The sequence below is a fragment of the Phyllostomus hastatus genome, unplaced genomic scaffold, assembly GCF_019186645.2.
Source record: "Phyllostomus hastatus isolate PE091 unplaced genomic scaffold, TTU_PhHast_1.1 phas_contig_86, whole genome shotgun sequence".
Classification (NCBI taxonomy): domain Eukaryota; kingdom Metazoa; phylum Chordata; class Mammalia; order Chiroptera; family Phyllostomidae; genus Phyllostomus; species Phyllostomus hastatus.
Window position 1 is genome coordinate 1,987,813 of NW_025333977.1, and position 26,995 is coordinate 2,014,807.

Consider the following 26,995-nt stretch of genomic DNA (forward strand, 5'->3'; position numbering starts at 1 on the left):
AGAAAGTCCAGCTGTGTGTGTAATTGTCATGGGGCCTCTCCATTCTGAGTGTTCTGGAGGCATGTATTCAGCGGTATTCGGTTATGTTAGCATTAATTTATTTAACACGTGTTTTGGGGGCACATTCTGTGTGTCAGGTGCTGCTCAGGTACTGTGTGTGTGTGTGTGTGTGTGTGTGTGTGTGTGTGTGTGTGTGTGGCCTTTGCTTTGGCCTTCCGTGGTCCGGGCTATTGACCTGATGTCCTTCTAAGTGCATTTCACATACAAACCCATCTGCTCCTCATCACAGCCCTATGAAGGTGCTTCTTAGAAGTTTTCCATTCACTGGTGAGGATAAGGAGGCATAGGTGGGTTAAGTAACTTGCTCAGGGTCACAGAGCCAGGATCCGGATCCAGACCTTCTGGCATCAGAGTTTGTATTTCTCACCATCGGCCGTGCTGCGGGAGCCCTCGCCTTCTGCTGGCTCCAAAGGAGGCCAGAGGCAGGGATCGCTGGTTGTTTCTGCTCTAGAATTTGAGCACTCGGACATCCTGGAGGCCTTTCGCGTGGTTTCATTGTATCCCTTTTGTTTCTAATCAGCACAAAGCATAGTCTCACCCCAGCCCATAGTCCACCCTCTACGCCAGGAGTCAGCGCACTTCCTGTAAATGTAAAGGGCCGGAGAGTAAACAGTTTAGGCTCTGCAGGCCACGTGCTGTTTCTGTTCGATCTTCCTTTTCTTTTTTCTTTCTTTCCAATTTTTTGAGAGTGCAAAGACCACCCTTCGCCAAAGTGTAACACTCCTGTGAGCGCTATCAGCACGGAGGAATGCCTGTTTTCAAAGTTGATACAAATAGAATCAGACGGTGTGTCCCCATGTGTGTGTGACTTCCAAAGAGGCCTTTCATGGGGAGACGTACCGGGTTGTTTGTTCCATTGGCTGGTTGGTTGGTTGGTTGGTTGGTTGGTTGGTTTGGTTTTTGCTTAGCTCTCCCCATCTTGATACACTAGAGAATAAGCTTCTTTTATGTTTTCTCACATATTCTGGCAACATGTAGTTTTCTCAATTTAACAACAGCAATTCATCTGGGATACAATGACTTACTCAAGCCTTGCACCATCCAGGTTAAACGGGCCGCTGTTAGAATTGGGGCAGAGAAGGTGAGAGCTGCCTGTTCACCTTTTTTTAAAAAGTGCTTTCTTTTGTCTCTACTCCCGACGCTGGGTGACGTTCCCCTTTCTCCATCAACACAGGAGTGAGTGTCTGAGCATCTTCCCGTTGACACCTGCCCTCTGGCTTTCCGTGGTTGGTCCTCACACCTGGGGGGCCCAGACAGCTGTTGCATTTTCACGGTCCCTCCTCACCGCAGGTGGTTAGGTCTCCTGATTGTCCAATTCACAGGAACCACAGGAGTCAGAGCTTTCGCTGGGCCATTTCCTCTCCTTTGTCCTACAAAGGGGAAGAAAGAAACATCAGTCTTTCCAGAGGCTATGAAAGGAGACAGTCTTTTTACGGAATGCAAAGGGCAGGGCGAATTGTGTTGTGTGACTTAAACAAAAAGCAATTAAAACTGGTATGTGACAAAAATCTTTCACTATCTAAAGGGAACATCAAGGAAGTTCTAGCAAGGTCAGACCTTATTTAGGAATACAAGGAGAGTCACCTTTGTGATAGAGTGGGTCTTTCACCACCTGAAGTCTCACCTGCTGACACACAGACTTTTATTATCAGTGATTTATTTCCTCTTGGTAATGTCCCTTTGACCCTTTCGCCTCCTTATTAAACTCAGATACTTCTGAGATGGTCAGCATTTTCAGACACCCCTCCTCCTTTAGAAATGGTTCCCTCGTCCGTTGGAATCGTTTCTCATGATTGGAATTTAAAAGTTGGAGAGGCCATCTACTGCAAATTGACAGAGGTCAGAATGTGGGAATGTGATCGGAATGGGCTCCTGTATTCCCAAGGGATTCTTTTCCTGTGAGTCGTTGGGTTGTTTATAAAGAGATCGCTTTCTGACACGCAGCCCGGCATCCGTACACGGGCCCCTTGTCTTCGTTTTCTGGCGCTGCGAGCAGCTTTTCCAGAACAGACTCACCTCAGGCCCACACAGAACAAAGCTTTCCAGCCACTGAAGAGAAGGTGGCAAAAGTAATTTTCCCCCTTTCTGTCTTCCCTGCTGTTTATGAAAACTCCGACGGGCAGCTGCAATGCCGGCATGTTTGGCATTAAAACATATCTTTGTGCTACAGTCTTCATAGGGTTCGAACAGATAACTGGATTCATGGACATCTGAATTTAATTCCAGAAATCAACGCGATGGTAATAAGAACTGGACCTGCGTTCTCTTAGGCTTAGTGATTTAATTCCTCTGACAGTGGAACTATTATTATGTGTCTCTGTTCCTTGTTATCGTGCCAGTAAATTGCTCGGGCAGATGTAGTGATGGAGACGGGCATACACTCTTTCGATCTTGTTCGTGGCTACACGCATACCAGAGTGCTGGTCACGTTAACACAGCCGTTTTAGTAAGCGTGTCTTCCGTTAGGAACTTCAAGTACGATATTCAGGTCATACATGAAAAGATTGAGGGAGGTTCCGGGGGTACCCAGGGTGTTGTTCTCCCCTTCCCACCCGGAAGCACATGGGTGACTTAGCCCAGGGTCCCAGCCTTGCCTGTCACTATATTCATGCTTCAAAGACATGCGCACACTTCGTGGTGTAGGAAGAATACTGGTTTCATTTCATTTTTCTCACTGGTTTTATCCAGACTTTTCACTGAATTTGGAGAACTAACCAGCACTGGTGTTTATGATTTCACTGACTACAAAAGAGACCTCACACACAAGCATGCCGTGCGTGGGTTATCTTTATGCACAAGTAGTATGACGTTGAGATTCCATACGACAACGGTGAGACAGAAGTACCCTGGGTGAAATTTGGGACATCTCCGCAACCGTTAAGTTCAGGATTCTTTTGAGATGTTGCTTGCAGTGGTGGTAGGCTTTTTGTGTAGGCCGGCAAGACATCAGTGATTTGCACCCCGTCTCTAAAGAGAGTGAAGGCTTATACCATCTGGTGATCGATGCCAGTGTTTTCTTCTCCTCTTTGCTTACCTGTGTCTGGTGGCAATCAGAGTTCAGACGTGTTAGGGAAAGAGAACAGGTTTCCGTGGTGTAGGAAATGCTAAAGTAATTTATTAAGGTCTTCTGTATTGACACTTCATTTATTAATGCACTAATAGTTCATTAATGTTACTGGGTTTAATAAGTTTCTCCTTACTCGTTTTTTAGACACACGCTTTGCCTTCTTTGCATGTGTTTGTTTATTATCCCTTGCATCATATTTATGTAACCAGAATTAGAAAGGCACTCCACAGGGACCATACATATTTTATTGACCTTTCATATACAAAAGTTCTTTAAATTCTGAGTTAGTAAGGAAATTCCACTTTGTGCTATAACCCTGCCCATATCTTTTCCTTTTTTACCCTTAGTAAAATTGGTTGAGGGGTGTTCTATCAGACTTTCAGGTTTTTGTGGGTTTTTTGTTTTTTTTTTACTTTTGTTTATTTATTTTTAGAGAGGGAGAAGGGAGGGAGAAAGAGAGGGAGAGAAACATCAATGTGTGGTTGCCCCTTGCGTGCTTCCCTCAGGGGACCTGGCCCCCAACCCAGGCATGTGCCCTGACTGGGAATCAAACCAGCGACCCTTAGGTTCCAAAGCTGGCACTCAATCCACCGAGCCACCACCAGTCAGGGCAAGACTTTCACTTTTTGAAAGACTTTCTCCATCTTCCTTTCTGTCTTCCTAGAGCATAGAAACCTGTTCTTTTTCCCCAGTTCATTTGAAGTCTAATTTTCTGTGCCATGCCGAACTCACACGAGTATTCCAGGCTCCGGGTTGTGTCTGACACAAACTCTTCCTGCTCCTCCCCCTTCCTCATCCGTATGCCTCCCCTCAGTCAGCACTGGGCTAGTCTTTCTCCTCTGCTGTGTCTTTTCTCTGGGGACATTCACATGTCAGATGGCAGCCCACAGTCCTGTCCTGTGTGCTTCCTGTCCAGCCAGACCCAGGGCAGATGCTCCGCTGTGCCGAAGTCCTCCACCACCTCCATCCACATCTCTTTCCCGGATTGGTTTCCTCATCTGACTGAAGAGGAACCATCTATGGCTCCTGTCTGGCCACATGGTGTGTGATAGATTTCTGCCGTTTACCACTCACATTCCTGTCTAATTTACCATCGTTCACGTGCTCTTGACCGTGTGTGCACCGGCAGGGGCGTGATCGCCACGAGGACACCGCACTCAGACTTTGTCATGTGGTTACAGACACGCCTTTCTTTTGCCACCTGAATTTGCTGGTTTATGACTCACCACAATACATCACGATAAACATATATTTAGTGCCATAAATATTATTGCTGGTCCCCTCCCCGAGTATACTGTGACTGACTCAGTGTTGTCCCCGGGATTGCATATTCCAGTGGTTCTCAGAACATTGCTCGCTGGCCACCAGCATCAGCATCACCTGGGAGCTTGTTAGAAACGCAGATTCTCAGGCCACATCCCAGACTCCGGAATCAGAAACTATGGGCACAGTGCTATGGGTCTGTGTTTTAGTAAGCTTTCCAGGTGATTCTGATACTCAGAGAAATGTACAAACCAGTAAAAATGTACAAACCAGTACAAACCAGTAAAAACCTGAGAGCCTGCAAGGAGCACAATTCACACCACTAAGAAACACAGTTATTCCTTCAGTAGGCACTGGGTATTACAGATTTATTTAAGCCAGCTTCTCCTTTCCCCATCATTTCTAGTTTAAACTTTCAATAGCCACATTTGAATCGGTTTCTATCTACACTTCCTGAGCACTTACCATGCAGATGCTGTGTGGTGTTTTCATACACATTATGAGAAATCATCCCTATAACACAACTAACTCCACCCGGTACTCCCTCCCTCGCATTTAATAGACTTTTTTTAACAGAATTTTTAGGTTTATAGACAAATTAAGCAGGGAGCAGAGAGTTCCCCTCTACTCGCTCTTCACTGGCCCCCACCCCGCATTTCCACTATTAACATTCTGCATTCTGCAGTGCTTTGGGTCCAGTATTGACACGTTCTTGTTAACTAAAGCTCATAGTTCACGTTCGAGTCCACTTTCCGTGCTCTGTCAGTTTTGACACATGCATGATGTTGTGGGTCCCCCGTTAGAGCAGTTGACAGAGTGATAAACTGCCCTAAAAAGCCCTGAGCTCTGCCTCTTTACCCCGCCTTTCCCACCCTGTGCCCCCGGCCAATGATGGTCTCCATAATTTTGCCTTTCTCAGAATGTTAGAGAGTTGGAATCATGGTCTCCTTGTTCTGTAGCCACATAAACTAAGCACAGTTGTGGGCAAGGGTTAAAAAGTTACGGACCTACTCTGCTGGGATCATACTTTGACCTTCTGGCTTCATACGTGTTTTTAAAGGAGTTTGTAAATTGCTTTTTAGAGAGAGAAAGAGAGAGCAAGAGAGAGAGAGAGACGCAGAGAGAGAGAGAGAGAGATTGATTGATTGATTTGTTGTTCTACTCACTTATGTATTCATTGGTTGACTCTTGTATGTGCCCCAAGCAGAAATCGAACCCTCAGTTGTGACTTGTAAGGATGGCACTCTCTCCAACCTAGTCACCTGGCAGGGCCTCGTGTGTGTTCTCAAATTTCCAAAATTCCTGTCGTTGACTTTTTTCTTTGCTGACATTTGTTTAAATAACTGTTACTGTTACGTCTCTTTCCTGCTCCAGTGAAGACAAAGTCGTGGAAGTAACGGAGGAGGAGGAAGTGGCTGAGGTCGAGGAAGAAGATGCCGAGGATGACGAGGACGACGAGGACGGTGAAGAGGCCGAGGAAGATGCCGAGGAACCCTATGAAGAGACCACGGAGAGAACCACCAGCATCGCCACGACCACCACCACCACCACGGAGTCCGTGGAAGAGGTGGTCCGAGGTAATGCACTGTTTCCTGGGATTCCGTTTCTCGGGGAAAAGGAAGACATCCTAGCAAAGTGTGAAATTGCTATCCAGTCTGTTACCACTGTCTTCCCAAACAAAACTGAAATTCAAAACAAGTCTTCTGCTCGTTGAACTCTTTGTGGTTAACGGGGAGCAACCCGCCAGTCCATTGCAAAGAAGGCGAGGTCCTGATAAGGCAGCTTGTCCTGTACCTTGCCCATGCTGCTTGGTGGGTCCTGGCTTGCTCTTCAGCCACACCATTTAGCCCAGAGTTGTGTCCTGTGACAGAGGCTGTGAGTTGGCTGGCCCCCTTGGTGTTCCCCTGGCAGGGGGTGTAGGTGCCCTCGGTGGTCTGTCCCCCCTTTCACCACCTAGGCTCTGAGCTCCTTGAGGGCAAGGACTGGATTTTACCTAGTAACAGGCAGAAGAGTGAGTGCCCAGCTTGTAGAACATTTTCAATCAGTCTTAGTTGAGTGAGTAGTCGCAATCAGATTTCATTAAAGACGGAACGGGATATGTGGTGAGTATCACGTTATTTTTTGCTGTGAAATTTAACTTGGTTGATTTGTGGTGTCTTCATTTTATTGGGAAGTAACAGCGCCTTCTTGGAGAGGTTGACTTTGTCTTTCTGTTTAATGAATGTTCCTACTGGGAATGATGTGAGCTGAATGAACTAAAAGACTTCCTTTTTGTCTCAATGAAGTAAAGGCAAGCATCGAGTTTTCAGTAAACAATGAAATATTATTATAGCAACTAGTGAACTCTTGGGCTGAGTTTCCTAAAGACTGGTTATATGTTTTACAGATAGTATAAAAGTCCTGTAATTAGATCAAATGAATATGGAGGGAGTTATTGAGGTTCAGTGTACCACAGATACTTATAATGTCTACCCACAAATGTTACAACAGTGTAAGTCTTCCTGTCACTTTTTATTAAGGTAAAATTATTCCAACTCTGTTGTTATATTTTGGAGCTTAATATGGGATGCTTTTCTCAGCCTCAGAGAGATTCCTAATGATCACTGTAGTCTCTTCTCTTCATTGTATTTTATGACTTTATTGAGGCATAATTTTCATATGGAATTCACTTATTTGACGTGTATAAGCATGCTGTTCAGTGGCTTTAATAAATTTACTACTTGTGCAGCCATCACCATAAATAATCCAGTCTCGGAACATTTTCATCACCTTAGTAAGATCCCTCACACCTATTCATAGTTAATCCTTGTTCTCACCACCAGCCCTAAGCAGCAACTCTCTGTTTTATGTCTCTACAGATTTGCCTTTTCTAGACATTTAGCATAAGTGGGATTATGCATGGTCTTTTGGTGTTTGGCTTCTTTTACTCAACAGAGTGTTTTTGAGATTTTGCATTTCTGTAACTCATAGCTTTTACAACTGACATGGTTCTGTGACGAACACTCAGAGTTAGCTGAAAACATTGTTAAGTGTTGCATATTCTTTTTAAAAAGGAAGATATATAGTTCAAGATGGACTGTTTATCATTCCCAGTTGGTGACCACATTAGTGCTTGTGCAAGTAGATATACACGTAAGTAGATGTCCCTTTGAGCCACTATTGGTTTTTTTTTTTAGATTTTTTTTAATTTTTTTATTTTTAGAGAGGAAAGGGAGGGAGAAAGAGAGAGAGAGAAACATCAATGTGCGGTTGCTGGGGGTCATTGCCTGCAACCCAGGCATGTACCCTGACTGGGAATTGAACCTGACACACTTTGGTTCGCAGCCCGAGCTCAATCCACTGATCTACGCCAGCCATGGCTGAGCCACTGTTTTGGTGGCTCAAGAGAATAAATATTGGTGGCAAGAAGAGAATAAAAACAAACTTCTAAGAGCTTATACCTTGGAACTGAGAGGCATCAATCGTTAATAGCAGAAATAGAAGAGCCTTCAGTGGGAATTCACCCACCCCCAGCTAAGACTCCTGAGGTGGACAAAACCTGTAATGTAATTGAGGCAAGTCATTCTTGGAAAGGAGACCTAAGAGGAGAACCGTATTATAGTATACTGTGTCCATGTCAAAGCATGTCCTGGGTTCCCAACTACCTCCAGTAAGGAACAAGTGTTGGGTGGTAACACGGACGGGGCCACAGAGCCCATTTTCTTCCTTCGCTGGCGTGGGAGGGGAGTTACGGGGCTCCCCTGGCGAAGAGCAAGGCCAGTGGCTCACGGTATAAAATTCTAATTACACGTGGCCTGCTCCTGTGCCTAAAATAAAAATCAGAAGTGGCTCATAATCTAGTTTTCAGTGTTAATGTTTCAGTGCCTGAGAGAAAATGTGATTTACAACCCTAGTTAATAAGAAAATTGTTTCTTCATTACCAACATATTGCTACTAATCTGAGACCTTAATGTGCCTCATAAAAAAAAAAACCCTGAATACTTTTATAACCGGTTAAAATGTGAAAGAAATAGGCAGAGGGAAGGAAAATATAAGATACTTGGGCAGGGTCATCAATTTCCAGCTGTTTTGTATTAGAATCAATGACATTAAACTGGAAGGTGTCAGTTCTAACAGTGCTAACTGATTCCAGAGGAGAAAGGCATTACTTGAACGTGAGCACCCTGCAGTATCCGTCTGGCTTTAGCGTTCATTGGTTTCGGTTGTTAAAACATAGCTGGGATATTGATCTAATGGACCAAGCCAATACCAATTTGAATAAAACAATAGTGTATTTAGACACTTGCTCCCAATTTTTTGTGTTTTGAGAAGGGATGACACTTCATGTACCCAAAACATCAGGGTACTTTCTGACTCAATCGCGAGCTCTAAACTGTGATTAAACATGGGTATTGTAATAAATGACATAATCCTTGATTTAATCTAGCCTGTTTGGTCCATCCAGCCCAACTCTGCCTTTTCCCTTATGTTTGTTCAGCAAATAGTCATATGCCCTTGCGGGTTGCTAAACACTTTGTACTGTGTCGTGGCAGATTGGGCTGGCTTTCTCGTGCCTTCAGAATCACCACTCCGCTTGCCCTTTAAGGAAGTGGTTCTCTCTTTTAATCCCTGTAACTCTGCTGTGTGTCAAAAGTATTACTTCCCCATTTAAAGTCAAGGCAATGAAGGCCAAGAGACATTTTTTCAAAATGGCCCATGGTGACAAAGCCGATAAGTGGTTAGGATTTAGACCCAGATGAGCCAGGTGTTTCTCTCACACTAACGTCAAACCTTTACCTTTTTGTTTATAAAGATACACTATTTCAGTTTAACCTGTGCTCCCTTATACGAGTGCATTCCTTTACGATAGGCACATATTCGTGTTACTGTTATTTCACACGGAGCATAACGACCAAGGGCCGCAAACCGTGGCCATGGGCCGTATGGGTTTTCCAAACAGAGGGCTGTGTTCAGACACAGCCAACCCCACCTGTTTCCGTGCCATCGGTGACCGAGTTCATGCTGTAGGGGCAGAGTGGGGTAGACACCATACAGCCCGCTAAGCTAAAAAGATTTACTATCTAGACCTGTATGGAAGAAAAAACAAAAAACACCTCTGATTCTGATCATTAGAAAAATACTATGAAGTTCTTTATATTTCAGATACTACCACACCAAGTTAATGTCGTTAAGGTGGTTTTATTATGGTTAGAGGCAGACTACTATAGAACTTGAGAGAGGATTTATAGTCATTGCATGGCCTTGGGCCAGTTTTGTAACCTTTGTAAGTCCCTTTAACATGTAGATGGTAGTGTGACGTTGCATGTTGTTGTAAGAAGCACTTTAGATGATCCGTGTTAGGTACTTACTGCCTGCCTGGCATATGGTGTTCCAGCTTGTTTTATAAGAACTGGCTGCCCAGAGTCAAGTCCAGGCTGTACAACCTGCTGACTGTGTAAATTTGCATCAATTATGTAACCTTTAGGCCTCATTGCTTCCCTCTGTAAAATGGGGTGTAATATTACCTCATTTTAGTCATTTTGTGAGGATTAAATGAAACGATCCATGGGAAACATTTAGCACACTTACAGGTAAATAGTAAGTACTCCTTGAGCAAGGTGCTGTGGTTGTCATGGTTACAAGCATTATTCTGCTCCTCCAAAGAACTAATGTTTGCCAGGAACTAGAAATGCCAACAGATTGTCATTTTAATTATAATAGGCATAAAGGTGACCTCCATTTTATTGGTATAACAGCTGATATTTATAGACCTATGTGAAGAATAAAAAACAGTTTGAAATTGGTCTGTGGATTAAAATTTTATGAATATATATTGCATATTAAAATATCTGCAGTTAAATTTCATGTCCCCCTGAAAAGTGAACCAAGATTGTATCCAATGCCACCGCATTTCCAGGTAGTGTTTCATTTCTTACAGGTATTCAAACCTCTTGAGAAAGTTCATCTATTAAATGGACAGAGACACTGATGTAGGTGGCCCTTTAAGCATCTCACATGATGACGACACTCAGAAGTTTGATATAAATGTCTGTTGCCTTGGGCTAGGTGACGGAACCCCACAGAATTAAATTACTGCTCTCCTGCCTCCAGCAACTATGGATCTGGGAGAAGTACCGTGTGATTTACTGCTGGTCCCCCTGCCAGCATCTTCCGGCCCTCCTGGGTATTGGCCGCGGCACTGGTGGCTGGGGGCGCAGGATAATGAACAAGGTGGCTCACTGAGGTGGCTTCTAGCCACGTCTGCACACCCACACCTAGGGAGAAACAAGTCTGTCTGACCTGGCCGGGAAGGAAATTTGGCAGCACAGTGGATGGAAAGTGCTCAGCCTAGAGACAGAAGTTCCAACTAAGGCATCACCGAATAGGTAGCATTTTGATGATTTTTAAAAGAGAGTAAGGATTTGCCAGTTAAGGGGGCACCAAATAGAAGGACTCCAAGAAGTCATAAATCAGCAGCTTGCATTGATCTCAAGGGTAGAGGAAACAAAGCTTAGCCCGATTTTTACATCTCTGATGTTACCTGTCTGTAATGGGCGTGATGCTTTATAAGGTACCCTGTTCACCGATAGGATTCCAGCTTATCGGTCATATTTAACTTTTCGCAGAGTTTGGGGAAAACTGTGAAAATAACTGTGTCATATTCTCAGCTTGACTTGCTGAGAACATGAAAATGCTCTCATTCTTTCGTTGGAGGTCTCAGAGCAGCACACTGCCCCCAGAAGAATTCAAAACTCCACGGAGCACTGGGGAACGGGGTACCGGGGTAATGGCTGCTCCCTTTCAAGTGAGCCTTTGTCTCTGTCTTTTGAGTAATGGCAGCAAGATCCACTCCTGTTCTTGGACCAGGATGTCAAGAGGACCAGTGCCAGCAACAGGCAAAGACGTGACGGGGGCGGCCTTTGTTTTTCCCCCATGGCACAGCGGCTGTGGATTTTGAGGTGTTTGACGGACTCTTTGATAGAGACCCCATGATGCAGTTGGAAGGTCCCAGGTTAGAAAGCCCACTGAGGCAGCGAGGTTACTTAGAATGTGAGAATGAGGAACAGGGCCCTGTAAAAAATTCCGTGTGTGTATGTACACTTATAATTTTCTGTTTCTTTACTAGCCAGTTTATTGATATACTGTTTGCATACCCTAAAGTGTAGAATTAATGGTTTAATATATTCACATAGATCTGCATTGTCCCATAGAAAATTATGTTTTTCAACTTCATGTTGCTGGAAATATTACAGCAACACTGGCTAACAGTGCTTACTTTCCATCCTCCATTACTACACTGTTTTGTTTGTGTCAGGGTGCCTTAATGTTAGGATAATGGAAATGATTAGCTAAAGGCATTTTAACACAATTATGTCTGCATTTATTAAAAATAAAAAGAAACATTTGCAGTCCAATTCAATTAAAAGCCAGAAACTAGATTAAAAAAAAAAAACAGTCTCTCATCTTCCCCCAGAAAAATACGCAAATGCCTCGGACACAACAATTGTGTGCATCTGCACAGTGCATAGTTGGCCATTAAGAAAGAAATCAAATCTAATAAAAGAAGTCCAGCCGATGGGAGAACAATTCAAACACGCATGTCATTTTTCAGAGACACACTATTTTACTAATCCGTGTCTGATTGGCGAGTAGAGGCTCGGAATCCTTGGTCCAAGGGGCAGAGTTGTGGATCTTCATGGAAATCTTTAGTTCCCTTACAGAAAAGTGTGTTCTGGAGTTCTTCATCACCAAGAACATAAATAAATTTGAGAAAGAGAGGTAACCCCACTCTCCTAGTTACAACCTAAACACCTATTTCTGTTCACCTCGAACCGTGTGGCCCTCCTGAAAATTCGTATTTGGCTTCGATGTCTGACCCTTTTTTGATTATGTTAGAACAATGTGAGAAATCAAGGAAAGGTAAAACGGTGACCGAATGTCACAGAAAAATGCTGTTGAAGAAAACTCTTCAGCCTTCAAGACAGTGGCCAGATTTTAAAAATCAAGAGACTCTAAAAGTGGTTAAAGGAGTTTGAAATAGAAGAATCATTAAAGGTGCACTATACTTAGTGCACAGTGGTAAGATTGTTTGGCCGCAGTTCTCTGCCTCTTTTCCTTAAATGAGTACATGTGCTTGGTGAACACAATTGTTGAGACAGGCAATGAAAGTGGTAAAGAACATGGGTGGAAATTTCATATTGCTGTCACGTGAAAGTGCCTGATATTTCGTGATCGAAGCAAAGACAGACCTGTTGGCCAACCTTCATGATTATATCTGTTCTGGAATTTAATAGCATGTGCTCCCCAGGATTTCTGAGGTGTCAGTGACGACTACACCATGGCCTGTTTCGTGAGTGCGCAAAATTCCTCAAATGCAATGTGGCCCTTCTGCCGTTTTCCCGAGTGGGGTCAGGGCTTCCCACCCTCAGCATTACTCATGTTTGGGCCGGACAAGTCTCTGAAGTGGGCCAGCTTTGTTCATTGCAGGTTGCTGAGCAGGATCCTTGGCCTCTACCCACTGCCTGCCAGTAGCATCCCCAGTTGTCACAACCAAAAATGTCTCTAGTCATTGCTGGCTGTTCCCTGGCAAGGAACAAGAGCAGATCTCTCTGGTCGCAAACCACTGGGCCATGACATGGAGATCTACATTGATGCCTGCCTTTAAATATATGAGCAGAGAGGACACAATACCGTCGCCCATCTTCAGTGTCAGCTGTAACACTTATCAGCACTTTGCACCTTGTAGGTAGCCGGTGAACACTTTTTAAATTGGAGAATCAGTAAAATAAACAAAACATAGGCTAAAAGCAAAGTTGATAAATCCTCAAATAGTAAGATGAAAACCATTTGATAAGATGTGATGTAGTCTTATAGCTTACAGTGTGTATTTGTTAAATACTGCACATGCATATTTGCTCTGTAGGTCGTGAGAGGCAGAGAAAGCTGCCTTTCCAGTTTTGTTTTTTATTCTTCTCAAAGAAATGCAGTCTCCCCAGTACACTGTAATAAAATAGCAAATGGTGGCTAGCATCCATGTAGTGACCAGAGACAGTGCTCTTCTCGGCTGGAAGCTACCCATCGTTTCCACTGGGTACCACTACGGGAGGCCAGTTCACATGGCGAGGTGGACACTCCCAGCATCCTCCAGAAAAGGACATGGAAGAACAGGACCATCCTTCCAACCCCAACTCTCATGTCCAGAAGCACCCCGTTTTTGCAATAACGGAAATGCCATGTAATTCTTCCTTTACAGAGAGGTGGTATAAAAGAGGTAAATTCCAAACCTCGTGATCTTTCCTCAGCGGTCAACTTCCTTTGTTATTTTTCCCAATAAAAAATAGAAGCTTTAATATCTCTAATAGTTTGGCATGTTATAAGAACAATATTATGTAAATTCAGATTTCTGAGCCTGAGTTTTTGTAGACTTAAATATGAGTAAGAAAATTAAGGTACTATTGGTATTGGATTTAAGGCAAAAGTATTAAAGCTGTTTTAGTGTGGCTTAAAGACAGATATTCAAGGCAAAATTAAGTTTCTGTGTATATGTGTGTATATATATATATATACACACACACACACACATATACCCATATATACATATATACACACACACATATTTGAATCTTACAACTCCACCAATATATGTTATATCCCTCACTTCCCAAATTTATGTGCACTTCTTTTTATAAGCCAAAACCTATGCAACCTTTTTACTAATCTTTTTCCTCTGGTCTTTTCAGAGAGTGATTGAAACCCTGTATGTCTGCTTCTGACATGTCAACTGCATGTGAAAGCTGTGATTGACCATGGTGCTTCTCAGACATTAATGTCCGTGCACGTCACCTGAGGCACTTGCCTAACACAGATCCTGAGCCCGTCGGTCTGGAGTGGGTCTGGAGTCCTGGGCGACACTGGCCCTGGTGGTCCTCGGACCTCTCCTCCAGGAGTGGTCTTTAGTAGCTTTTCATGTCCCCCATCCTGGGCAAGTTTAGGAGGCTGAGGCAGAAAGTAAGAAACAAAAAAGGGAACACCTTCCTTTTCTATGGTGTTGTTCTTGATATATTATCACATGTCACCAAGTGTGAAAGAATCCTGGTATTTCAGCTCACCAAGGAATTTCATAAAGATTCAACTGCCAAGACCAAGCAAATTAGAAAACTCTGAGAATTTCCCTACGTACGTAATTGTTACTAGTGTGACCTGTGCCTCGTTTCCTCTCATTGGTGTGGTACAGCCTACTCCTGCTCACCTATAAAAGCCGATTATTAAAATAGTGAAGACTTTTGTGAGCCACAACCACTGGTAGCTTGATATACCAATGGTGGGAGTATTGACACCACGGAAATTGGCAAACAATATAAATCAGGGTGTTTTCTTTTTCTGGAGACAACCCGTTTCCGAGCACTCCCAGCCTCAGAGTCAGTAAGAAAAATGACTTTCTTTTACTTCCAACAAAGGGCATGACATCCTGTCTTATTCTAAGTTTAGAGCTTCTTGTAACACTGTGTTGGGCTTCAGACTAGCCACACAGCTTAGAGAAGAAACAAGTTTATTCCCACAACAAACAGGAAACAAAAGGGTCAGGAAGTCATGGTAATGATTTGGGGGAGTGCTCGCCAACACCGGAGTACTGATTAGTAGTCTAAATACTTTACATGTACATCTCCTCAGGTGGCGTTTTATAAATAACCTCTCACCGGGGAAGGATGGGAGAATCAGGTCAGGTATAATTGGAGTGACAGATGTATTGGATAGCCTGAGAGAATCAACAGAACTCAGTAAAAAACAAGTCAACTGTGCATATCTTCCAGAGACTTCCGTGACAAATTAGCACCCGTCAGTGGCACTGAGTCGGTGATTTCATTACAAGCACAGCTGTTCCCATCATTTGTTTATATATTTCAGCCCATGTTTGAGGCTTCTGTGAGATTTCCCATAGACCTGTAGTTGAAGCTTGCTTGTTTGGTTTTACATGCCTGTTTTTAGTAAAATATGATTGATTAGTAGGTAATAAATATCTGACAATTTATTGCCCTGGTCATGTATAGAGGAATTTTCTGTTGGATGTGTTTTTTTAATGACTAGTTTATCATATTTGCAAACACATTATAAATTCTCTTTTCTATTAAAAGTACATGCATCTACTATTGTGAAGAAGAAAAATTCTCAAAAAATAACTAGTTTTTTAGTACATTAACTTTTTAAAATTTTCATCCATAAGAAGCAAACCCGGATTTGACTACTTATTCTTCAACAGAATACAAGGTCTGTAAGATTGGTTCTAGTAACTTAAGCTCCTGAAGTTTCCACCCTATAGCACTGTTAGAATTGTAGCAATAACTTAATCAAGCTAAACACTAAAGTTGAAATAAATGGTATTGAGGTCATTTGTTTTCATTTTTAATGGGTGTACTAAGTAGCTAGATATATAAACATCTATTTGATATATTTAAATAAGCATATTTAGAAGATTTCAGTACTGGTCATTTTCATTTTATTTTATTGCTGAAACCAAAAGGCTGACTTATTATAAGATCAATCTGTGTTTGTCTTCTCTCGTTTGCCCTTCCTACTTTAAACTTGCAAAATACATAATTTTAAATCAAGGAGCATAGATAAGTTCATACTATGTATGAGATTTAATGGTGCATAGATTCTTACAGCCTTTGGAGAAACAATGCGTCATGATTTTTTTTGTTTTTTCAGAATATGAGAATATACAATTCCTAGCATTCTGTAAATAACTCTAGTTTGATTAATTAGTTGGATTATCCAAGTGGTTGCTTTTTCAAAATTTACACATTTAAGCTTTGTGCATGCATTTCATGTAATACAAGCTTTTGTTTTACGGATATTCTTATGGTCTGAGAATAATTAAAATTCAGTTATTAAAAATGAAATAATAATAAGCTTTACATTATTCTAAAATTATGCCTCAGCTAGTGTTTTATTTAAAGCTAATTATTTGCTAATCTGTTGACTTTGCTGTTTAAAATGACATTATAACTATTGTATATTTGAACATCATGAGGATTTTCTCCATTTTTCCCACTTTCACAGCTGTCTTAATGCTGAATTTTTTTGAAGTGTAAAATTAGCATTCTAATTTTGGTTGTCCACAAAAAAAATTGCTTCAATTTCAAATCCATTCAGAGTTAATTTTTTGTGCTTAAGCATTATTTTTTTGGACAGTGAATTACATAATCACTTTATGTAATGTAGGAAGCCCTAGCTCCACTTCTGGCTTGTGTTTGGATAATAATGATTTCCACAAAGTGGAACGTAGTGTTTAAACAGCACAAATCTCAGCAAGGACCTACCTTACAAAGATCTAAAAATGCATAGGGACTTTATTTCAGCACATAAACTCTCATTCTGCTTTGTGTACCCTAGCATTTCAGTTTATTAAATGGTCTTTTGTCTCGAAGGGTGAACTGAGCTGTTAGAAAGAAGAAATAAGCCTTCTCTGACAGCAGAATTTACATAGATGACTATTAGGAATCGTATTTGGGCTCTTAAAAGTTTAAGAGTTAAATATGAATAAACAAAGATTATTGTTTCTTAGGTGTCCATGAAAGTGTGGGGCTATGTTTCCAGCTAACTTTAAACATTCTTTCTGAGAAATATCCCTGCTTCTGTTGTTCTGGGCAAATTTTTTCCTTCTTTATTATACACAACGTTTACTCTGGATAGAAATAAAGGTGAATTAGGATTCAAAAATAAATTTAGCAAATGATCTCAAACCGTGAGTTTTCATTTATTATTTTAGGTTTTGAGAAGAGGATGAAGATGTGAAAAGGGAAATGCAGTTTTAATTTTCCGATGACTTTTGTTTCAGTTCAGTTTTTGTTCAGTAATAAAAGGTCTAACTTTACATGCTCTACAGTTAATGGGTGATGTTATAAATAAGTTTCCACTGTGTGGTTACAGTAATCAAAATGAGACACATTTTCACTGAGTTTTTTAGTGATTTTTGTAGATTAGGAAGAAATTTTTCCATTAAAAAGAAGTAACATAAATGTAAGCACTTAAACTCTCTTGAGATTTTTTTTCCTGAATTTTTTTTCATGCAGCTTATAAATTGTATATTTCAGGACTCAATGCTTTGAAACTCTTCTACTTAGTTAAAATCTTGATTGGATAGATTTCCTGGTATTTTCCCATTGCCAGAAGGTAATTTAAATGAAAGTTTCTTAAACTGAGATTGATAGCCCTTTATGCTGAAGCAACAAGAGATTCAGGCAAGAGACAAGATTAGAATTCTAATGCAAATTGAACTACTAGCATTCCTCTTATATGTTTTTTAATATGAGCGGGGTTCTTTTTTCCATTTGAGGGGGAGATGCTTGTAGATTCATCTGCAGTGAAAGAATTACCCTGGCTGGTCTCTGTCTGCAGATAGAGAATTTCCCATCTGCAGTGCAGCATCACAACTAGGAAGTTGGCAGTGACCACTCACACTTCTTCAGCCCAAGTGTGTGCTGCTTTTCCTCCCTGCAGAGAGGCATTGGCCTTCTCTACTTACCAAGACCTTGTGTAAAAAAAGGTACTAGCATAACACTGCACCAGTGCTGACCCCACGTCCATCCCTCCACCTCTCCCAGACTAAGCAAAGTTTGTTTTTAACTATGTGGATAATTTTTCCAAAACCATAAAGAGTTAGAGAAGAGGTCCGAGAGATCAGACACTTGTGTGCCCTACAGTAGAGTAGACATAGAAACATGAGTGAGAAATGGAAAGTAATTCATTTCACTCAAAGTGCACCCTGAAATCAGCTGAACTGCCCTAGGAAGTTTGTGTCCTAGCCACAGTCAGGAGGAAAGTGATGGGAAACCACCAGATTAATGGTTGATCAGTGATGCTGATAACTGGAGGGAAAAAAGGAGATACCCATTCTTGCCAGTCTGGTCTCACTCTGGTACGGGGCCGCTGGATCCACTGCTCCACGTCAGCAGATCAGAACCAGCTGGACAGTGTGACCCTCCTTGAGAGGTTCCAAAGTGACAGGGACACATTTTTACCCCTGTTCTTCCAGGCTCACCTATGTCTATTCCTCAATACAGTATGTATTTGACATTAGATTGTCATACACTTATACCAGCTCTGACCTCACACCATGGGATTGATCGCTATTGCCCACAATGCCCACACACACCAAAGTCAGGAAACTGCTTGGGGACATTTCAGGTCAGGAGTTTAGCAGCCACAATAATGTCACAGGTGCCCATGAAACATTCCACAAATGGAGACTGTCGCTTTTAGCTTTTTTTTTTTTGATTGATGAATTAAGACTGGAGATTCCAGCAAGACATGTGGCTTGCTGGAACCATCGTGTAGTTCTTTGTATTTACATAGTTGGCATGTAAATGAACTTAGAGTTCTGGATGCTTTTTGTTGTTGATTGGAGCTCTACAAATTAGCTCTAACAAAGGGTTTCATAGCTATTTAGAAAGAGACACAAGAAAAATAAAATGAATATAATATAAAATGAATGTGCCATTATGTTTCACACTTGGTACAGGAAAACAACAATGTATCATAATGTCATTTGACTTCTGGATCACCTTCAAAATATGTGTAATTATTTGTACTTCAAGTCAAGGCATTCATTTATTAAAGAGAACCAGATATTTGCGAGAAATTTTTTTTGTGTGTGTCTCCTAACCAGACACAAATTACCTTTAAGTAATTTGAAGTTATTTTTTTAAAAAGTTTATTTTTTCATAGTGAAGACATGTTTTGATGTGCAGGTACCTTGAGACATTTAATATTGATCTAAAAACAGCTGAAATATCTGTTCACCTCTAGCTGGAATCCTCTTATTGCCTCTGAGAGCTAAACTCATTAAACCAGGTATGAATGCGTTGCTTTGTTTCGGAGGTAATTCTCAAGTCCCGCTAGGTCATTAAATTCCTCAGTGAATGTTTGGCAGATGTTGCCTTACAAACCCAGCGCAAGTCACCGCTGGGAGAACTAATGCGTTACAGAAGTAAACGTGTACATGAACCGTGAGCCAGTACCTTTTCATGCTAAATGTGGTTCCCCACGTCTCCTCTGATTAGAGGTGTGCTCTGAACAAGCCGAGACGGGGCCATGCCGAGCAATGATCTCCCGCTGGTACTTTGATGTGACCGAAGGGAAGTGCGCCCCGTTCTTTTACGGCGGATGTGGCGGCAACAGAAACAACTTTGACACAGAGGAGTACTGCATGGCCGTGTGTGGCAGCGTCAGTAAGTGGACCTTCCTCGAGCCTGGCCACCTTTCGTCTTTCTCGCCACTGACTCTGCTCCCTGTAACAGATTGGTTTTCCTGGTTCTTGGGGACGGGTCTGTGCTACCACTAACCCCATTCCTGTCAGCCGCTCTAACTGCCAGCATCTCCTCCGGTATGTTTCCCATGAGCTCACATCTCCGTCTCTCTCTACTCAAGCATGGCCGTGGGCGTGTTCTTTGACTGGTGTGGTGCACACATCTTGCAATTTCTGGGACTATTGAGTGTTTCTCTTTAAGCCACGCTGGAGTTGCTGTTTTGTCTTCTCAGCTGTTCTGCAAATGTATACATATGTGTTTGTCTATGTACATGTGTGTTCGGGTCTGTGCATGTGCACTACATGTGCAAATAAGGTTTACCACTGGAAGCCAGGCTGACGATGATTCGGTTGCATTGGTAAGGCATATTTGCTATGATGAGTACTTGGGATGTGTTTCATAACGTGGGATGTTAATTGTGGTGGCAAGGGCCTGGGTCTGCATTGAGCACACACACGCACGGCAAATGCCGTGGTCCGGGGAGTGTCCCTGGGGCCCCAGAGCTCCCACATGGACATTTGCAAAGTGCTCATGTCTTCTCTTGGAAGTAAAAGAAAACTCTTGCCTTAACATTGGAAACCTTCCATGAAATATGATTTAGGGAGTTGGGGAAGAAACATTGAACTTGAAACTTTCCATGACTCTGGGGGATAAATAAATGAAGTCATGATGACTTAAATGCAAGTTGAAACTTCTTCCACAGAGGTAGTCCTCAAAAAGTAATACCCCAGACATACAGGACTTTAGTTCCCAATAGCCTTCCAGGTTAAATTCCCAGTTTCGTTTTATTTACTTTGTGTTCATGAGTCAGAAGCTTTAACTGCTCAAGAAATGCTTACTCACCTTGATCAATGAAAGATTAAATTCAACAGTTGTTCATTGTTTTGTTGGAGAGACTCCTGCCGTTTCTCCTTGGTCTTTGGAAGGGTGAGTCCCCATTTCCTGCCCGGGACTTTTAGGGATTATATAAATGGTTTTCCGGTGTGATCATAGGATTAGGCTACACAAAAACAGGACCTGCACCATTAAGACCTTCTATTGTGAAGCCCCGCATCCAAGTGGAATCGGATGGAAAGTTCCTGCGCGTCTCTGGTGTAGGAGATGACTCCACTTCGGCCCTGTGGGAGAACAGGTGTAGGATGGGTAACTCTCAGGCATCTCTTCCTGGCTCTGATTGGGTGGTTGCCCCTCCTAGCTCAAAGAACTCCTTTCTTCAGTTTCAAACAAAGAAGTTAATTAGGTCAGGTAACAAGGAGCACAATGGGGGCTCTCTTGCCTGGACCCTCTTGAACAAAGGGCGTTTGTTAAAGGGATTCTGACTGGTGTGGCTGCTGGGGGAAATTTTCTGGCATTTTCCCTGAGGTGAATTTTTTTCTTGGAGTGTAAATACGGGTGCATGTAACATATAAAAGGTTTTTTTAAAAAAATTATTAGCAGTGATGAATTTGCCTCAAGTGTTGGAAACAACCCCCCAATTTTTTTTTAAATAAACCTGTAGCAGCCCCTACACACACCCTCTCCTTTTGATCAGTTTGGTTTGGGCCAGGCCTGGAACGAGCAGTGGACCCACGGGTCAGGTGCCATCTCTGGAGGTGCCCTGGATGACATACTTTTTTGCTGAGATTTGTAAAAGGTGCCTGCTCTCAACAAAGATGTAATGGATAAGCCGGGCAGCACTTTGTTTTAGGGGAAGTGGGTTACAGAATGATTTATCAAGTAGCAAACCTGAGAGGCTGCAGGTCACTTAGGGAGATGGGCAGATCAGTGAAGAGTAAAGGCTCAACATCGAGCCAGAGCTGAGAGCCAGAAGCCGGCTGCCCTGTGAGCAGGTGAAACAGTCGAGTTTCCGTGGAGAACGGAGGGGAGGGGATTGGTGATGCTGGACGCTAAGGAGGGAGAATGGGAGCAAGAAATGCTTCCCCAGGCTACTTGGGTGTCCTATCAGAGACACCCAAGAACCAGCATTCTAATATCCAGCATTCTAAGATGTTCTTGTGGAAATGTATCTTATGCTTATATGTTGACTTTGGTTGCATGCTGGGGCCAAAACACAGGACATTTGCCTAGCTTTTGTATAGAATTCCATGATTCTGTTTTTGTTTCTCCCTTTGGTTAGTGGAATTGTGTGAGTGAGTTTCAGCCATCATTCCCATGTTTCTGTTTTTGTTTTTAGTTATGTTCTTTTATTTTCTCCATAGTGTCCCAAAGTTTACTCAAGACTACCCTGGAGCTTCTTCCCCAAGATGCTGTTAAACGTATGTTGTAAATCCCATGGGGGCAGCGGGGAGGGGAGGAGTACATTGCATGGCTGGATCTTAAGTCCAGCATCCTCACCTTCTGTGCATGATTCTGTGTTTCTTGAGCACCTACCTACCTGTCTTTAATAAGATGTCTGTTTCCATTTCCTTGCTCATAATTACGTCTGATTTTGCCAGACAACTTCGGACGTCCAGCTAAGGGCCTCGATTAAGCTGCTTCTATTTCCAGTCAGTTTCCTTTTAGTTAGCATGGTTCTGTCAACGACGGTATATACAACATGATTATTGTTTTTTATTTGGCATTGCTGTTTGATTTCCTACGACTCACAGATGCCACAGTTTAACAAGAATCTATTTTTAGAAGTGACTTGCTTCCCAGGGGAAAAAATATTTCATGTTCATACACTGTACTGAGGGGACTTAAGGCACATGCACTGGCTTTAGGTGTGTGTCCTAAGACAGCTGTCACCCTTAAGGAGGTGAAAGGCCACTTCAGAATGCAGAACCGTCTCTGCCACCTGTCTCCGAGTGCACACTAGTGGGACACGATCATTAAGATGTAGAGAAAGAGCTTCCTCTGAGGAAGTATGATGTCAGCCTGCCGTACAATGTGTGTATTTCGTAATGATTGCAGCTGGCATACCAGTCTCCCTTGGTTTAAAAGTGTGGTGCCAGACTCACAGCTACTCATTTTTAAATTTAGATGACATCCAGAAATGGATCTATCCAGTGTTAGGTTAGGGAAGGTATGCACTATTCATGTTTGTGACTGCTGGAAGAAGGCACCGACCTTCCGTTGTAGCTTAGATATCATGAAAATTAGCATTTTTTGTTTGTTTGTTTTATTGTGGTAACATTGGTTAATAAAATTATATAGGTTTCAGGCGCCCAGTTCTATAACACATCATCTGTATACAGTATTGTGTGTTCACCAAGTTGCCTCATTCCATCAGCATATAGACCCCCCTCCACCCTGTTCTGCCTCCCCAACCCCTTTTCCCTCCGGTAATAACCAGAAAATTAGCATTTTCCTGTGTTATCCTGAAAAAAAAATCTAGTCTCAAAATTGATGAGACTGATTATCTTTTTTTAAGAAAAAAAATCAATTATAGTTGGAGAGCTATGTAATTTACAAAAGATACTATCATAGAAAAGTTTTTTAATGGCCTCCATAAGATTCAAATGCATTCAAATTAGGTATAACTTCTGAAGGATGTGGTTTTTTACTGTCACAACCAGTGTATTTCCTATGATTGTGAAACAGCATTCTTTCTAAGAGCATGGAAAGTCTCGGGAGTGAATAGACAGAGAAGGACTGGGGAAAACTGCAGAAGTGACACTGTCAGTTTGATAAGACATCGATCTGTGGGGCGTGTTGGGTTTCACTCAGCATTTTCATGGGTCATTTATTTTTCTCAGGAATACTCTGTGGGCATTTACCTCACTTCCTTTGTGCACATGGGAACATGAGGCTTTAAGAGCTGAGTGACTTTTCTTCCCCAGCCATCAAAGGTGGCAGGGCCAGGTTTGAAACCGAAATGCTATTCTGGCAGTGCTCCATATTCCACATGGGCAAGTGGTTGGTTCCGACATTGTTTTCTAGATTAGGAAAAATTATATTTGAGGTTCAGATGCACATTTCAGGAATATAGAAGGTAGTAGAAATCAGATGAAATATATTAAAAAACACTTTTTGTAAATGCCATGACTATAGCACGCCTCAATGAATTGAATGTCTTTCTCATCCTCTTGCAAAACAATATATTTTTTACTTTAAGTTCTATTTTATATTATTATGGCATATAAAAATAATTGTGTATTCTCTTTGTCATTAATTAATGGAAATGGACACTGTCACTTGATAACTTTATTTTCTTCAAGTACTTGCGTCCTCAATTCCTCCAGAAAGACATTGAAAATTTTTTGTAATATCCTCTTTCCCAGTAATTTTCTCCCTCTGTTTGTAGTGTGTTTGGGACCCTGACACTCTTCTCAGAGGGTGAAGTGTGATTTTGGCAGTTATGTTTTCTTATCTACCTACAGAGACTCTTCAATCACAGCAAGTGAAGGGTTTTGCAGCGCTAGTACAAACAGACTGGAGAAAGCGTATAATTTTTAGTTATTTATAGCCTGGGCAGCTATACCGTCTTATTTATAGCAAAGCTGCACTTTTGAATTGAAAAAGTCATGGTCGTCTGGAGGTCAAATGCAGACAGCAGGCTGGCGTTGGAGAACGTGAGCCAGGACTAGAAAGGGGAACAGGCCCCTTTGATTCGGCAACTTGGGCTCGACTTGGGCCCCTCCACCAACCCGGGGCACCCTCGCCAACCTGGTGGGAGGGAATCTCTTTTCACAGAGGTGGTCGACAGTTTTCCGGGTTTCTCAGTCCGAGTTACTTCCGATTACATAAAAAATGTGAACTGAGACAGAAAATGCTTTTCAGTTACACTGATATAAAATTGCACATATTAGAGAAAAATGTGTGATGGTCTGCATTTGAAGTACAATAATTTTCCTGTCAAGACTTATTATTATAATTAGATATTTCTAGATTTTTAGTCTTTGTCATAAAAAAAATAACTTTGAACATTGCAATTTTAAGGGACACCTCATTTGGGGGGTTTGTATCATAGGTAATAATTAAGCTATTGATAGCAAGGATAGAGATGTGATGCTAGGAGCTTTCGGTTTACAAATAAACTTAGGGATTTGAATCCTTTTGAAAGTCCCGTTCCCATTTGGGGTAAAGAATCTTGTGAGACCTGAATTGTTTCTGACGTCACTTTTTTGTCTGCCCATTTGGGTTGGAAACAGTGCAAGAGTTTCACATTCAACCTGCCCATGCGGTCTTTGTGAACACTGACGTTACTACACACACGTTTAATTGATTAATTTGTTTCGGATGAGAGTATGATCTTTTTGTGTGTGTGTGTGTGTGTGTGTGTGTGTGTGGTATTCTCCCCATCAGACTGCCTCTCAGGTGGCAGACAAACGGACTTTTATAGCATTTAATCTCACAAAGAATATCATGCGCATTTTCAGTCAGCCAACTGCTATACCAAGGGGTGTGACCAAAGAGAATGACAAATGACCCATCTTGCTCCTTTTCTTGGGGTGAGTTGTGGTATAAACAACACCTGCAGCAAGGTCTCAGCTTCTGCATTATTGATGTTTGGGGTTGGATAACTCCCTGCTGTGGGTGCCTGGAGCATGCAGATCAGCATTCCCAGCCTCTCCCCACTGCATGCCAGTAACACCACCCCAGCTGTGATAACTGAAAATACCTCTAGACTTTGCCAAATGTGCTCTTGTTGGGAGGTAAACAAAATCACCCCCTTTTGAGAACCTCTGACCTTGACTATTAGTGTGCCCACGTCTGATTCGGAAATAAAACCAGGCTGATGAAAACATGTACTCTTTCCATACACTTGAAGGCACGTTGAAATGTTGGAATGTCCGAAGTGTCCAGTTCTCCACCAATGTTTATGAAATTGAATGTGCGAGGCCACTATCGTAACCCTCGATATTGGCAAGTTAAGGTAGAAGTTGCTCTTCTGACTTCTTGTTAGAGGCCTCATCCTTTTCCTACTCTAATATAAGAACTGTTAGGGAAGCAGAGAATAAATCAGCAAGCCCCTGGGGTAGAAGTGCATGTTCGCCACACACCACCGCATCCTCCTGTCTGCGTCTTCCTGGTTTCACAGAATCCCAGCATCTGCTAGAGAACGGCCGTACGTAGAGCTACCACGTAGCCTTGCTTTACCCCGGTTACTTGGCTTCTCGGATGTAGCTTGGGATTGTGTTTATGGCCACAGGTTCTTTGTAAAAGTGTAGATTTGGCCTCATGCAAGATTGGGGAAGCAATAAAAATTGATGTCTATTCATATCCAAATGGCCCACACAGAATGCACTGGTCGTCTTCCAGGGCATGTATCAAATCAGGCCAAACCACCGTCCCAAGTTCTAAGGCTGTTCCTCAGAAGCAGACAATCTGCAAACTGTGGATGGCTCACCGTGTGGCCTTGGAGTGGAATGTGCCACCCTAGCCCAGAGTTGTGCTGTCATCACATCAAGGCCATTTAGTCTTTGGCCGGACTCGAACCATTACTCTTAATCCCACTGTGTTTGTTCTTCTGATTGTGAAACAGCAACTCTTAGTTTCCATTAACCACCTTCCCGAACACTAAGAGAACTGTGATGTTTTTATAAAAGGGCTAAGCATTATTTAAAACAATTAAAAGCATTCACAGATGTGGTGGTACATTAAATTACATGTCACATCAATGCCAACAAAACCTGTTAGATCATCGGTTATGAGACGCTGCATCTCCGGCGTCCAGAAGTGGTCAGGACGAGAAGGTCTGAGCTGCCACGGTAAGAAACCGTCCCATGGAAAATTGTTGATTTGCTCTGCAAACCAGCATTTAAAAAGAAAAAAAACTAAGCTTATTTACTCAGAACAGTAAAAAAAAAACAATGCTTATTATATATGTGCTGCATTCTTTAGCTATTTCTAAAGAAGAGTAAGCAGTTTAAGGAAGGGTCAGCAAAAGTTTTCTTTAAAAGGCCAGATAGTCAATACTTTAGGTTTTTGTAAACCACATGGCCTCTGTTATGTGTATTCAACTCGGTCGTTGTAGCTTGGTAGTAGCCACAGCCGGCTGACAAGTGACTAGATACGGCTGTGTCCAATAAAACATGGTTTACAAAAGCAGGCCAGCAGGCCAACCTCTGGTTTAATAAAACCGTTACTTTTGAGCCCAGGATGGGCTGGTGATGAGCTAGGTATTTTAAAGGACACCAGGAGAGTAAATCAAATACCCTGCTTTCAGTAACTTGACAGTTTCGTTGATGAGATGAGATCAGACCCAAGTATGAGATGGAATTAAATAACAGTGTAAAATAAAATATGCAAGCATAGGGAAAGCTTGCTGTGGAAGGCTGGAATAAAACGAAATTGGTTTTATCCTGAAGACCTCCATAGAGTTCACTTGGCTTTGACTGCTACAGCTTCTATGAAAGCGGACAATGTTGAAGGTTTTGACTTTTTGAACTCATCG

The 26,995-nt window shown here is 42.2% G+C and overlaps 1 protein-coding gene across 6 annotated transcripts in view; it reads left to right on the forward strand.

Moving 5' to 3' along the window:
- Nucleotides 1–26,995, forward strand: part of LOC123826747 (amyloid beta precursor protein) — a 244,818-nt gene that overhangs the window by 127,248 nt on the left and 90,575 nt on the right. For 2 of the 6 annotated variants that reach the window (XM_045850787.1, XM_045850788.1), the window contains exons 6-8: nt 5,765–5,967; nt 19,432–19,599; nt 21,876–21,932. In XM_045850787.1, coding sequence (XP_045706743.1) covers nt 5,765–5,967; nt 19,432–19,599; nt 21,876–21,932 — 428 coding nt within the window. The remainder of the gene's footprint in view (nt 1–5,764; nt 5,968–19,431; nt 19,600–21,875; nt 21,933–26,995) is intronic. The other 4 variants (XM_045850790.1, XM_045850789.1, XM_045850792.1 and 1 more) reach the window with 2 other exon arrangements.